This window comes from Ceratotherium simum, chromosome 16 (genome assembly GCF_057802395.1).
Source record: "Ceratotherium simum simum isolate JZ-2026a chromosome 16, ASM5780239v1, whole genome shotgun sequence".
NCBI classification, from domain to species: domain Eukaryota; kingdom Metazoa; phylum Chordata; class Mammalia; order Perissodactyla; family Rhinocerotidae; genus Ceratotherium; species Ceratotherium simum.
Window position 1 is genome coordinate 61,374,777 of NC_141915.1, and position 12,605 is coordinate 61,387,381.

The 12,605-nt window shown below is 62.8% G+C and overlaps 1 protein-coding gene across 1 annotated transcript; it reads left to right on the forward strand.

Moving 5' to 3' along the window:
- Positions 1-596: 596 nt before the first annotated feature.
- Positions 597-10,041, forward strand: GCGR (glucagon receptor). The gene is made up of 14 exons (XM_004432862.3): positions 597-753; positions 5,065-5,236; positions 5,346-5,448; positions 7,033-7,140; positions 7,219-7,340; positions 7,427-7,533; positions 7,612-7,768; positions 7,857-8,016; positions 8,091-8,151; positions 8,445-8,514; positions 8,835-8,923; positions 9,058-9,196; positions 9,273-9,314; positions 9,677-10,041. Exons 2-14 carry the CDS (start codon positions 5,177-5,179, stop codon positions 9,902-9,904), a joined length of 1,446 nt encoding a protein of 481 aa, XP_004432919.1. The 5' UTR covers positions 597-753; positions 5,065-5,176; the 3' UTR covers positions 9,905-10,041.
- The last annotated feature ends 2,564 nt before the right edge of the window (positions 10,042-12,605 follow it).

Below are 12,605 nucleotides of genomic sequence, written 5' to 3' on the forward strand. Positions count from 1 at the left end.
TCACCGGGGTAGGGAGTAAGTGGGGGGGGGGGGTCGGTCCTTCCAGCAAATCAGCGCGGCACCCGGCAAAGAAGCGGAGAGAACCCAGGAACGCGGAGGGAGCTAGAGGAAGGGGTGCCGAGTCACAGCCCGACCTCTGGGCACGCCCTCCACACAGCCCCACCTGTCCATCCACACCTCCTATCCCCGCAGGGAGCTGCAGATCCGCTGTGACCGCCGTCTGCTTGGTTGGGGTCCGAGGGGCGGGGGTCCACCGGGCAGGGGTCTACATAATGAGCTGGGGGGTTGGGGGTCTGCAGGACAAAGGTCTGCCATGTGGGGTCTGCCAGGAGGGGTCTGCGAGGCGGGGCGAGGGGCGAGGATCTGCAGGGCAGCGGTCCGTGGGGCGGGGTTCTGCGGGGCGGGGGGCGGCGGGGAGGGGTCTGCGGGCACGACCTCCCAGGCCAGGAGTCGGGGCGCAGGCTGTTGCTCCCCGCGGGGAGTCGGGAAGACAGAGGCAGGGGCGGGGGCGGACCCTCAGCCACTACCCCCCGCCCCGGGGCCGCTCTCTGCCCCCGCCCCTCCGCCTCCGCCGCTACCGTCACCGCCGCCCAGCGTCGCCTCCGTAAAGTTTGCGCGCGGCTGGCACGGGGCACGGGCGGGGAGCCGGCGCAGACCCTGATGCGGCAGCGCCGTGGAAACCAGCGGCCGCCGACCGCCACCCGAGCGCGCAGAGGACGGCGGGGAAGCGCGGAGCCGAAGCCAGAGCGCCGGGTGAGCCCCTGGGCCCGACCCCGAGGGGACGCTCCCGGAGCCACCTGCGCAGAGGCGGCCGGGCGGGCGCGGCCGGGGGGCCGCAGAATGGGGGAGCGCAGAACTGGCCGGCGGGGACCCTTGTCGTGGGCTGGGCGGTCTCGAGGTCCCAGGTGTCTCCGTCTTCACCCCCGTCGGATACCTCCTTCCCAACCTCCGGGATGCACCCTTCCAGCTCGGACGGTCAACCGGGTCCCGACCCGTCGGGGGGGCTGGGGGTCTCAGCGCTTCCCCGGTCCTCTTCTCCCTGAGGAGCGCGGCCCCGGGGTGGGGAGGGGGGTCTTGGCCGCCAGGCGCTCTATCCTGCTGCCCCACTCTGCTCCGACTCCTTCTTCCACACCCCCCCTGGCTGCCGCCTCTCCCCATGGGACACACGCAGCTCCGCAGAGATACCCCCAAAGCCGCAGAGGGCCTCAGCAGCCCTGTTTCCTCCAGCGGATCCCCCCTGCTCCCCAGGACTCCCCCAGCACTATCCAAGCTGCCTGGGATTACCGGGGAGGGGACGAGGGGTGTCAGCACTCCACCGGTCCGCTCTTCCGAAGGGTCCACACTTGTCACTTTGACCCGCAGCAAGGGGGGGTGTCACTGCCCTGCCCTGCTGGCGCCTTTCCAGCGGCCCCCAGTCGCACTTCGCGGGGTTTCTGTCCCCACCTCTAACCGAATGACCCCTGATGTCCAGGCGGGTGCCCGCATACTCCAAGGACCGGCCCGGGCTGTTTTTCTGTCCTTCTGTTCTGGGTGATGAGGGCTGGTGGGGGAGTTGCACCCTGGCCGGCATCCAGGCCCGCCCCACCCCCAGGGGTTGAGGAGAACACAGGAATCAGGCTTTGTCAACAGCCTGTGACCCCTGATCCTGACCTGGGGCCATGACCTTCCACTACTTGATCCGGTTTCACAAAAACACCTCCCCCCCACCTCATAGCTCTCAGAGGCTAGGAGGCCTCAATCCCGCCCATTAGGATCCTGGGGAGATTCAGGGTGACCATGGCTTTCCAGAAGGGCCATCCACCCAACCCAGGGGCCCCAACCCCAGCTCCAGGTCTGGGAGTTCCTAGGCGATGCCCAATGGTAGTTGGTGGGTCATTGGCCAAGTCATGAGCACCCAGGAGTGGTGCCTTCTGCCGGGCATGGGGCTCAGCATGTGCCAATGAGCCAGCTCAGCGAGGAGCGGGGGCAGGTGGGGTGAATCTATGGGGGAAGTGGAGGGAGGGCTGGGGGTTTGGGGGGACCCGGCCCTGGGAGAGTCCCTACCTGCATCTCCAGTCCTGGGCTGACATTTGTAGGGGCTCAGGCCAGGGCCTGAGAGGGAGCCAGGTCACCTGGTCCATGAAGGGAGGAGGGTTGGGTCCCTGGAGGGTCATTCCCACCCCCACCGGCTCCCTTGCCAGAGGGTAATAAGGTGGACTATGAGTCCCGGCACCGGGCCAATGGGAGGCCAGGAGTGGCACCCCCACATCTGGCTGCTCATCATCCTGGGGTTCAGTCCTTTCATTCATTCAACAGATATTTATCCCCAGAGCTGACAGGCTGCCTCTGGGGTCAGTGTCCCCCACAGTAGGGATGGAGCCTGGACATGATAATCCATCCTTCCCTGCAAGTGGCAAAGCTCATTTCCTCCTTGAGGATGAGGAGGCAGGGATCTCCACTTTGCAAGTGGAGAAACTGAGGCTCTGAGAAGTTAAATCATTTGCCCTTGGTCCCAGGACCAGAATTGGGCCCTGCAATGTCGCCCTCTCCTGGGGGGCCCCCAGAACCTCAACCTTGCACAGCTGAAAGTCACTCCATATCCCCCACATTCTGCCCACCCCTATTCAGAGAAGTGTCTAGAATTCTCCTTGCCCACACTCCCTCGCAATGGATGGAGGACTCACCCACTTCTGCACCTTCTCATGTTTCTGTCAGATGCCTAATGGGGGGGATCACCCTCAGCCTCTTGTATTGGTGGGGGGTGCTGAGGCCCTGACCCCTAGGGACCTGGGGATAGGGGTGCCTTTAGCTGGGGTACACAGCCTGTGAGCTGTGGGTGCTGAGCTGTGGGGGGGAGTCTTCAAGGATTCCCAGCCCCACCCGGCAGACCAGGGTGGGAGTGGGGGACATGGAGAGTCCCCTGCAGTCCTCTGTCCTGGCTGCCATGGAGAAAGCTCTGGGAGGGGCAGCGAAGGAGGGGCCCCAGGGAAGCCCATCCCTCTCTCCCCTTTAGCTCTGGGCTCTGCTTCCCTCTGGGGTCCCCAGACTAACTGACCCCCTAGCGGGAAGGCCTGCTGCCCTGGCCTGAGCAGCCTTCCGTGTGGCCATACCCATCCTTTCCCCACGCATCGGCTCATTGGGTTCTCCTATCAGCCCTAGCAGGCCAGCAAGGTGAGCTCCCAGTCCTCTGAGGGAGAAGTTGAGGCAGAGCCAGGCTTGCCCTGGCTGCCACTCCTGCCCTGGCTGCCATGCCCAAGCTGGGCTCCCAGGTGCTGTCCTTTTTTGGCAGAGCTCCTCCCTGTGCTGTCCCTGCTGCAGGGCCTCTGGGCGGGGGACAGGTTATCAGGCAGTGTCCTTCCTCCCCATGTCCCCTGCCTGCACCTCCACTGTCCCCTCTGCCCCAGCCAGCCCTTGTCACTCTCCCCCTCCCCTGCTCCCAGAGCTTCTAACCGAGGGTGAGGCTGAGGCTCAGGCCACCCCTGGACCCCTGAGCCTGCCAAGCCACCTCCCCTTCTTCTCCAGCAGCCAGGCACAGTGGGTGAGAGGCCTGCTCCTGGTCGCTCCTTAACCCATGCAGCTCAGTGGCCTGGGCAGGCAAGGGACAGGGCAGCAGATGGGGCTGTTTGGTCAGAATGAGGAGATAAGTCCCCTTGGGTGTCCCCAGGGCTGGGGATACCTGCACTGCTCCTCGTCCTCCACCTGCCTGCTACCTTCTCTGTCAAGTAAGCCTCCACACTGGGCTCCTCCACCCGAAGCCCTAGCCCGGGTGATACCTCACCTGGTTCAGGGACTGGGGACCAGCGACTACTGGTCTTGCCTCACCAGGCCCAGCCTGTGCCGTGGCCCAAGGGCCAGGGTCAGGAGCCTCAGCAGGCTGTGATCCAGGTGCCCACCTCGGGTCTCAGGCCTGCATGGTGGCATCTCAGGGTTCAGTTAGGGGAGAGGAGTGAATCGCAGGGAAGCCCCGGGTTGAGCTGGCCTCCCAAGGGCCCAGCTGGACTCTGATGGGAGGAAGCTGAAATCCAGGGTGTTCTGAAACCCTCCACCTCAGCCACAGCCTGTACCACCCCCGACTTTCTCCCCCTGGCTTCTCCCAGGCACTGCCTTCCAGCCAGCCAGTCGTCCATCTGTCCATCAGTCTGTCCATCACTTTCTCACTCCACACCAGGATGCCCAGAGAAGGGCCCATTCACAGCCCTAGGGGGGCATGAGTCACTCCAAGGGGCCCTGAATCCAGGCCCCGAGGGAAGCCCTTCCCTGCTGCCCCCGTGGAATTCAGCTGGTGCGAAGATGGGCTCTGGAAGCAATGAAAGGAGGATTATGGGGCTGCTGCTGTGCCCGAACTCCAGCTCAGATGTGGGCTCCAGCCCAGGACCAGGCACCTCAGCCCCTCTGCAGGCACCATGGGGCCAGGGGTCCCGAGTCTGGGCCCTAGCAGCCAGCAGGGCTGATCTCAAAGGAATGCGCTGCCAGCCTCCTGCACACTGGACCCACGGGACCCAGGGAGCCCAGCCTGAGCCTTGGATGGGACCCGTGGGGGCACCTCGACACCCCAGTCCTGGGAAAGGGGGCATGCATATGACAAGGACCACCCTGAGCATGTGCCTGACACTCCTGGCTCCTGGCAAGGCTAGGAGCTGGTCTGGGGCCACCTCGATAACCACAGCACTGGGGGCCAAGTGATGGATGGCCCCAGCATCCCACCCTGGCCCAGCAAGCTGACTGTCTCGGGGTTTAGAATAAGTAGGCAGCTGGGGAGGCTGCTCCCCTCTCCGACAGCTTTGCCACCAAGCAGGACAGTGGCTGCCACCAGCACAGAGAAGAGGGGCTCTGGGGCTGTCAGAGCTGTCAGACAGACAGCCATAGGCCATGGGAAACGCAGCTCCATCCAGGATAGACGGCACAGCCCCTACAAACCTGGCAGGACCCCAACCCATCACTGGCAAAGAGCCACTACTCCTGCCCCAGCTCCCACTTCATCAACAGGACTCAGAGTCTCAGAGGGGAAGTTTTAGGGGAGCAGGACACCTGCTGGTCATGGCAGAGCCCAGCTGGGTCTCCTCACTCCTAGTGGTACCTCCGCAGACCCAGCTGCTCCGACACTCGGCAGCCCCCAGAAGAGTGTGAGTGCCCAGGAGGACCCCTTTGCCCTAGCTGTGCAGCCCCAGCCAGATGTGGGGGGCAGCAGCCCAGAGGCATGCCCCCCACCTGGCCACGCTGCCCCCACCTCCTCCTACTGCTGCTGCTGGCCTGCCAGGTGAGCACGCTGCCAGTCCACCCGCCTGGCCCCAAGGGGCTCCCACTGCCTGCCTGCCCCTAGTGCTGACACAGCTCTGTCCCTTTGGTCGGTCCATCTATCCCCCCAGCCACAGGCCCCCTCCGCTCAGGTGATGGACTTCCTGTTTGAGAAGTGGAAGCTCTATGGCGACCAGTGTCTCCACAACCTGAGCCTGCTGCCGCCCCCAAGCGGTGAGCCCCCCAGCCTCCCGCCCGGGTCCAGTGCTCGGCCGTGCGGTGTTGACTAAGCTCTCATCATGGGAAGGCCCTGTCCCCCCACTCCCCCACCCCCTTTTACAGGTGAGGAAACTGAGTCACCGAGAGGCCAGTGATTTTCCCGAGGCCACACAACCGGGAAATTTCAAAAATGGTAGAATTGAGGGGCCGGCCCAGTCGTGTAGCGGTTAAGTGCACATGCTCCGCTGCGGCGGCCCAGGGTTCGGATCCTGGGTGCACACTGACACACTGCTTGTCAAGCCGGGCTGTGGCAGCGTCCCATATAAAGCAGAGGAAGATGGGTACAGATGTTAGCCCAGGGCCAGTCTTCCTCAGCAAAAAGAGGAGGATTGGCATCAGATGTTAGCTCAGGGCTAATCTCCACACACACACAAAAAGGTACAATTGAGGGGCCAGCTCCATGGCCTAGTGGTTAAGTTTGGCGCACTCAGCTTCTGCAGCCCAGGTTCAGTTTCTGGGCACTGACCTACACCACTAGTCGGCGGCCATGCTGTGGTGGCAACCCACATACAAAATAGAGGAAGATTGGCACAGATATTAGCTCAGGACAAATCTTCCTCAGCAAAAAAATCAAAAAAGAAAAAGAAATCGACCCAGGGGCCAGCCCAGTGGCACAGTGGTTAAGTGCACGTGCTCCACTTTGGCGGCCCAGGGTTCGCATGTTCGGATCCTGGGGGTGCACCGACGCACCGCTTGTCAGGCCATGCTGTGGCAGTGTCCATATAGAGTAGAGGAAGATGGGCACAGATGTTAGCTCAGGGCCAATTTTCCTCAGTAAAAAAAAAAAAAAGAGGATTGGCATCAGACGTTAGCTCAGAGCTGATCTTCCTCAAAAAAAAGAAAAAAGAAATTGACCCAGAATTGGCATGCTTTGCCACCCTCCCCTGCTGCTGGGCCTGGGGATGCAGTCTTTGCCCGCATGGAGCTCAAGGCCCAGTGGGCAGACATTGTGGGGAGAGGAGGCACGAGAGGGATGGGCAGACCACACAAGGCCTGGGGAGGGTGATGGAGAGGGACCACCATGCGGACGGTCAGGCAGGGACGGGGTACAGCGATCTGGATGAGTTCTGAAGGTCATTTGAGGTACAGCAAGAGATTGGGGCAGGAGGAGCTGCCCGGGAGGCTGGGCCATTGGCCAGGTGAGGGAGGGGACCTGTGCCCCAGAGGGCAGAGGGGAGCAGAGGGTGCGACCACAGAGTAGGTGCTGGACCCCGGAAGGATGCCAACAGAATTGGGATTCAGCTCCCAAAGGAGGAAGTGCTGCAAGAAGGGCGCTCGGAAGAGGGGAGGCCCCAGGTGGGTTTGGGGCACATTGGAGACGCGAGGCATCCCAGGGGAGGTAGCTGGGCAGAAGTGGAGCTCAGGGCCAGGCTGGACTGGAGGTGGGGGCAGGTCCAGGGGAGGTGGAATGTTTGGGGAGACCTGGGTGGGGAGGCTGCATGCTGAGGAGCAGAAGATGATGCTCAGGGGCTTCCAAGAGGGGGCTGTGCAGGCCAGGCCCTGCTGAGGGAGCCCCCCATCCTGCTCCTGCCTCTGCAGAGCTGGTCTGTAACAGAACCTTTGACAAGTATTCCTGCTGGCCAGACACCCCTCCCAACACCACGGCCAATATCTCCTGCCCCTGGTACCTGCCCTGGTACCACAAAGGTAAGCACAGAGGGGAGTGGGGGGTGGCTGAGGAGCCCAGCCTGGGGGTGGGGCGCTGACCAGAGCCTGCCCCCCCAGTGCAGCACCGCCTCGTGTTCAAGAGGTGTGGGCCCGACGGGCAGTGGGTGCGTGGGCCCCAGGGGCAACCGTGGCGAAATGCCTCCCAGTGCCAGATGGACGACGAGGAGATTGAGGTCCAGGTCAGCCCAAGGGGGACACAGAAGGGGCCGGGTGGGGACAGGTGAGGCGGCCCCACCCAGCCCTGATGGGGCACTGTGGTTTGCAGAGAGAGGTGGCCAAGATGTACAGCAGTTTCCAGGTGATGTACACGGTGGGGTACTCCCTCTCCCTCGGGGCCCTTCTCCTGGCCCTGGCCATCTTGCTGGGCCTCAGGTAGGCCCACTCACCCAGAGCACAGGGGTCCCGCGGTGGGCAGGGCAGCGGGCAAGTGCTGACTTGCTGTCCCTGCAGCAAGCTGCACTGCACCCGAAATTACATCCATGTGAACCTGTTTGTGTCCTTCGTGCTCAAGGCCAGCTCCGTGCTGGTCATTGACACTCTGCTCGAGACCCGTTACAGCCAGAAGATTGGTGATGACCTCAGCGTAAGCATCTGGCTGAGTGACGAGGTGAGCGCCCAGACCTAGCCTCCTGGCCTCCCGGCCCCGGGGTGGTAGGTGGCTGTGTGACCTGAGCTCACGCTGCCCCTGTGGCCAGGCAGTGGCTGGCTGCCGGGTAGCTGCAGTGTTTATGCAGTATGGCATCATGGCCAACTACTGCTGGCTGCTGGTGGAGGGTGTGTACCTGCACAGCCTGCTGGGCCTGGCCACCTTCCCCGAGAGGAGCTTCTTCGCCCTTTACCTTGGCATCGGCTGGGGTGAGTGTGCTGGTCTGGCGGGGGGCAGGCTGGCTGGGGCCATGGGACCACAGCTGCTCGGCCCCCACCTGCAGGTGCCCCCATGCTGTTCGTCATCCCCTGGGCAGTGGTCAAGTGTCTATTCGAGAACATCCAGTGAGTATGAGCTGATCAGAAGACGGGCCCAGGGTGGCCAGGGGCTCACGTCTCCCGGCGGCAGGTGTTGGGCTGGGCCTATGGGGAGTGGCTGTGTGGCTCAGTGCATGGAGGCAGTACAGGGGTCTCTGGCCAGAGGCAGTGAGGGGGATGAGCAAACCTGGTTCCCCAGGGATGGGGGTCATTCGTGACCCATTTCCCTTCCTTTCCCAAGGCATTAATTAGATCTCTACGGAATCCAAGGGGTGGGGGGCTGGGGGGCTGCCAGGACATGAGCCAGCCCCACCCTGCAGGTGCTGGACTAGCAATGACAACATGGGCTTCTGGTGGATCCTGCGCTTCCCTGTCTTCCTAGCCATCCTGGTGAGGAAATGAGGCACCTACTGGCTCCGCAGGGAGGGGTTCAGAGGCTGGTGGGGTCGGCCCCGCAGCCCCCTCTTTCCTTGTCAGCCTGTGGCAGCGCAAAGAGGCAGCATTCTGCCTGGGCGCACAAGGAGGGAGGCCATGGCACTCAAGCAGGACACTGGCCGGCGCCCTGGGCCTCAGGCCAGGTGCCCATCCTTGGCTGGGCGCCGACCAGCCCCAGGGCCACATGAGCTGGGCCTCGTCTGGCTGCCAGGCCCAGCTACAAGAGGGAAAGTGGGGACCTGGGGGCTGCCCTGAGCTGTGCCTTCCACATGCAGATCAACTTCTTCATCTTTCTCCGCATCGTTCACATCCTCGTGGCCAAGCTGCGAGCCCACCAGATGCGTTACACTGACTACAAACTCCGGTGGGTGTGGCCGGTGGGGGCCAGGCGGCTCCCAGACCTGGAGACCCCTCAGGGGCCAGAGGGGGGGGGGGTGGGGACCCCAGGGCCCTAGGGAGCATGGTGAGGCCCCAGTGACTCAGGCTCCACCCCCACAGGCTGGCCAAGTCCACGCTGACCCTCATCCCCCTGCTGGGGGTACACGAGGTAGTGTTCGCCTTCGTGACTGACGAGCACGCCCAGGGCACCCTGCGCTCCGCCAAGCTCTTCTTTGACCTCTTCCTCAGCTCCTTCCAGGTGCCCGCCCCATCCCCCCATAACAGCCCGGCCCCCTGGCCCCAGTGCTGCCTTGACCACCCCCTCCTCTCTCCAGGGCCTGTTGGTGGCTGTTCTTTACTGTTTCCTCAACAAGGAGGTAGGTGGGGGGCGTCTGGGACCAGCCCTGGGGTGGGGGCCAGAGAGGAGCATAGGCACCCAGCACCAGCCCCACGCAGGGGTGCAGCCCTTCAAGTCCACCTGCACTTACTGAGCGCAGTTGCCATGGTGCTGGGTGTCGGGCCTCTTGAGATGGGTCAGCTTCAGCCAGTCCTCAGGGAGTAGACAGTGATGGGGGGGTCCCTCCCCAGACGGCCACAGACCCCAGCATTCTATAGTGACAGAGCCCATCTTGCTCTATGCCCAGGGTGTCATACAGCCCTCCAAGGCTGGGAGGTTGGGGATCCTGGGGGGTGGGATAGGGGGGCCCTGGGATTGGCCCAACCTGCCCGTCCACCCCAGGTGCAGTCGGAGCTGTTGCGGCGCTGGCATCGCTGGCGCACAGGCAAGGCACTGCAGGAGGAGTGCCACATCGGCAGCCACACGAGCTCAGCCCGGCCCGCCGGTGGCACCCCCAGCGAGAAGCTGCTGCTCTCCAGGGGTGGCAGCAGCAACAGGGCCAGCCAGGACCCCTCTGCAGAGACCCGCTTGGCCAGCGGCCTCCCTGGGTTGGCTGAGCGCCCCTTCTGAAGCCCCTGGAGCCCCAGCTGGGGCTGGACTCAGGCACCAAGAGAGGGCATCACTGGACAATCCAGAACCAGATGCCCGATGGAAGTTGCCGGGTTGGGAGCCGGACAGCAGTCCCATCATCCACGTGTCCCCCAGGGTGGTGGTCTGATGGGTGGGGCCTCCCCTCCCCACACCTGCATTGTGCCTGGGGTGGGGGGCAGGGTGTGGTATGGGGATAGCTGTTCTGTGAATGCATGCCTTCGTGTCCCCACGTGTGTTGGTGTGTCCAGTCTTCGAGGAAATGTGTGTCCTCCAACAATAAAGAGCTCAAGTAGTGGCTGCCGTGCACTGGAGAGCTGGGCTGGAGGAGAGGGGCAGGCTGGGCCCAGGGCCTCCATGTCGGAAAGGAGCAGCGTGGCTGGGGTCTCGTGCTGCTGTGCTGCCTCTGGGAGCCCCCTTTTTACAGATGAATTGGAGCTGGAATCCCTAAGGGGTCCCCAAGTGTGAGTGGTGGCTGGCAGTGCCCTCCCTGTCCCCACTGGAGCATGTTCTGGCCACCCTCCCATCCCAGTTCAAGTGGGGCTAGCTCCCATCCTGGGCCAGAGTGGACGGTCCCCCATTAGCATTGGCCCCCAACCCCCAGAGGCTCACCATTCACCAGCAGAGGGACGTGCAAGAGGGTGATGGCCGAGGAAGGCCACCAGCATCACACTCCTTCTACCAACCCCACACAAATACCCCTGGCTCCCTGCTGGAGCCACAGCCAGGACTGGACTCAGGCCCAGCGTGGGCATTGCTGGACAATCCAGAATTGGTTGTCCTCTACAGGTCTCTACTTCTTCCCAGCCCTGGCCACCCCAGCAATTCGCAGGCCACACAGCAGATTGAAGTGGGGAGAAATGGACTCCCAAAATTGAAGTGGTCCAAGTGAAGGCGGCAGCACAGTTTCCCACAGTTCTGCGGAAGCACAGCCCCACCGTGGTCACTCAGCAGAGGCCCAGCCCACTCCAGTCCTCGCTGCACCAGGTGTATGTGGAAAGGCAGCTGTGTGCAGTGAGGACGTCATCCCTGCTATGGTGGGTGGGCACCCTCCTTGGCAGGCAGCGAGGGCTGATGCTCACCAAGGAAGAGCTGAGCGTGGGACATCAGAAGAACCAGGCAGGGGCCGGCCCCGTGGTGTAGCGGTTAAGTGCACGTGCTCAGCTGCTGGCGGCCCGGGTTCGGATCCCGGGCACGCACCAATGCACCGCTTATCAGGCCATGCTGTGGCGGCGTCCCACATAAAGTGGAGGAAGATGGGCACAGATGTTAGCTCAGGGCCACTCCTCCTCAGCAAAAAGAGGAGGATTGGCGTGGATGTTAGCTCAGGGCTGATCTTCCTCACACACACACAGAAACATAAATAAATAAAAAAAATAAAAAAGAGGAACCAGGCGGTCTGCTAGGGTGGGGGTCCCGATTGTCTGGGGTGCACCCTGAGGTCCAAGTTGCCATCTGGGGACAGTGTGTCTGATGTAGAGAGTGGAGGCAGGTGCAGGAGCAGGCCGTGTAAGGACTGTGGTCACCCCTCTAGAGCACTCTCTGCTGCTTGTCCTGTAATGCCTGGTGTGGTGTTTGTTGGGGAGAGGGGCGCTGTCAAAGGAGGAAAGGGCCACAGGAGCAGAAAGCACAAGCCAGATGGGCCAGCCAGGTGTCCCTGCTCCCAGGAGCTGGTAGGAGGTGAACGCTGAGCCCTGTAGCTGCTCAGGCAGAGCCGGGCTAATTGGAGCAAATAAGATGACATGAGGCCTCTCAGGAAAGGTAAATAGAATTACCCGCCAGGCACTGGGGCCCTCCTCAGGGGGCCTTCATCCCGTGCCACCCATGTCCACTGCAGGCCTGGATGCAGCAGGGAGGGAAGCAAGAAGGGGTCGGCAGGGGGGAGCGGGAAGTTAGGGGAAATTGGGCTCTCTTGTGGCCTAGGTGGGTTGCTGTGATTGGTAGGGGCTGCAGGGCGGAGGCAGTGCAGCCAGCTGCACCTCTGCAGGACCTGTAGGCAGTGCTGCCCTGTAGCTGGAGGCCAGCAGCCCCTGACCTTGAGGCTTCAGGCCACCTCTTGTCCCAGGCCCCACAGGCCCCAGGCCCTGACTCTCCTCCGAGCCCCTGCCACAGGGGCACCCCACCAGCCCTCAATGCCTGGAGCCTCTGTGGGCATGAGCAATGCAGGACACAAGTTCTCCTTCACGCCAGCTGAGCTTGGGGTGGATGACTGCCTTAGGGGGTGTGCTGCTTACCTAGGGGCCTCCCGACAGCCCTCCCCATACTGACTCCCTCTGCCCTTGTACTCCTTCACCCCTGTCCTTGTCCCCAAGGGAACTAGAGCAGGCTGGTGGAGTCAGGGGCGGAGGTGGAGGCCTGGCAGGGGCTGGACTCGACTCACCTAGCCAATAAACATTGGTTCTGACCAGGCAGCTCTGCAGGTGGGGTAGAAGGGAAATGGGTGGAGGGAGGAGGTGTGGAGGGGGGAATGAGTGGGAAACCCACTTTCTAACTCAGGGTCCAGCACCCACACAGCATCACTTTCCATCCAGAAAGATAAACACTCCAGGCCCTCTGCCCTTTCCCCATCTCTATTTCCCTTCCCACCTCCACCCTAGTCCTTCCCCAAGAAGAATGCATGGGTACCGCCCAGCATATGTATATGTGTGTGGGTGTGTGTATCACACATGCATGCTACTAAAAT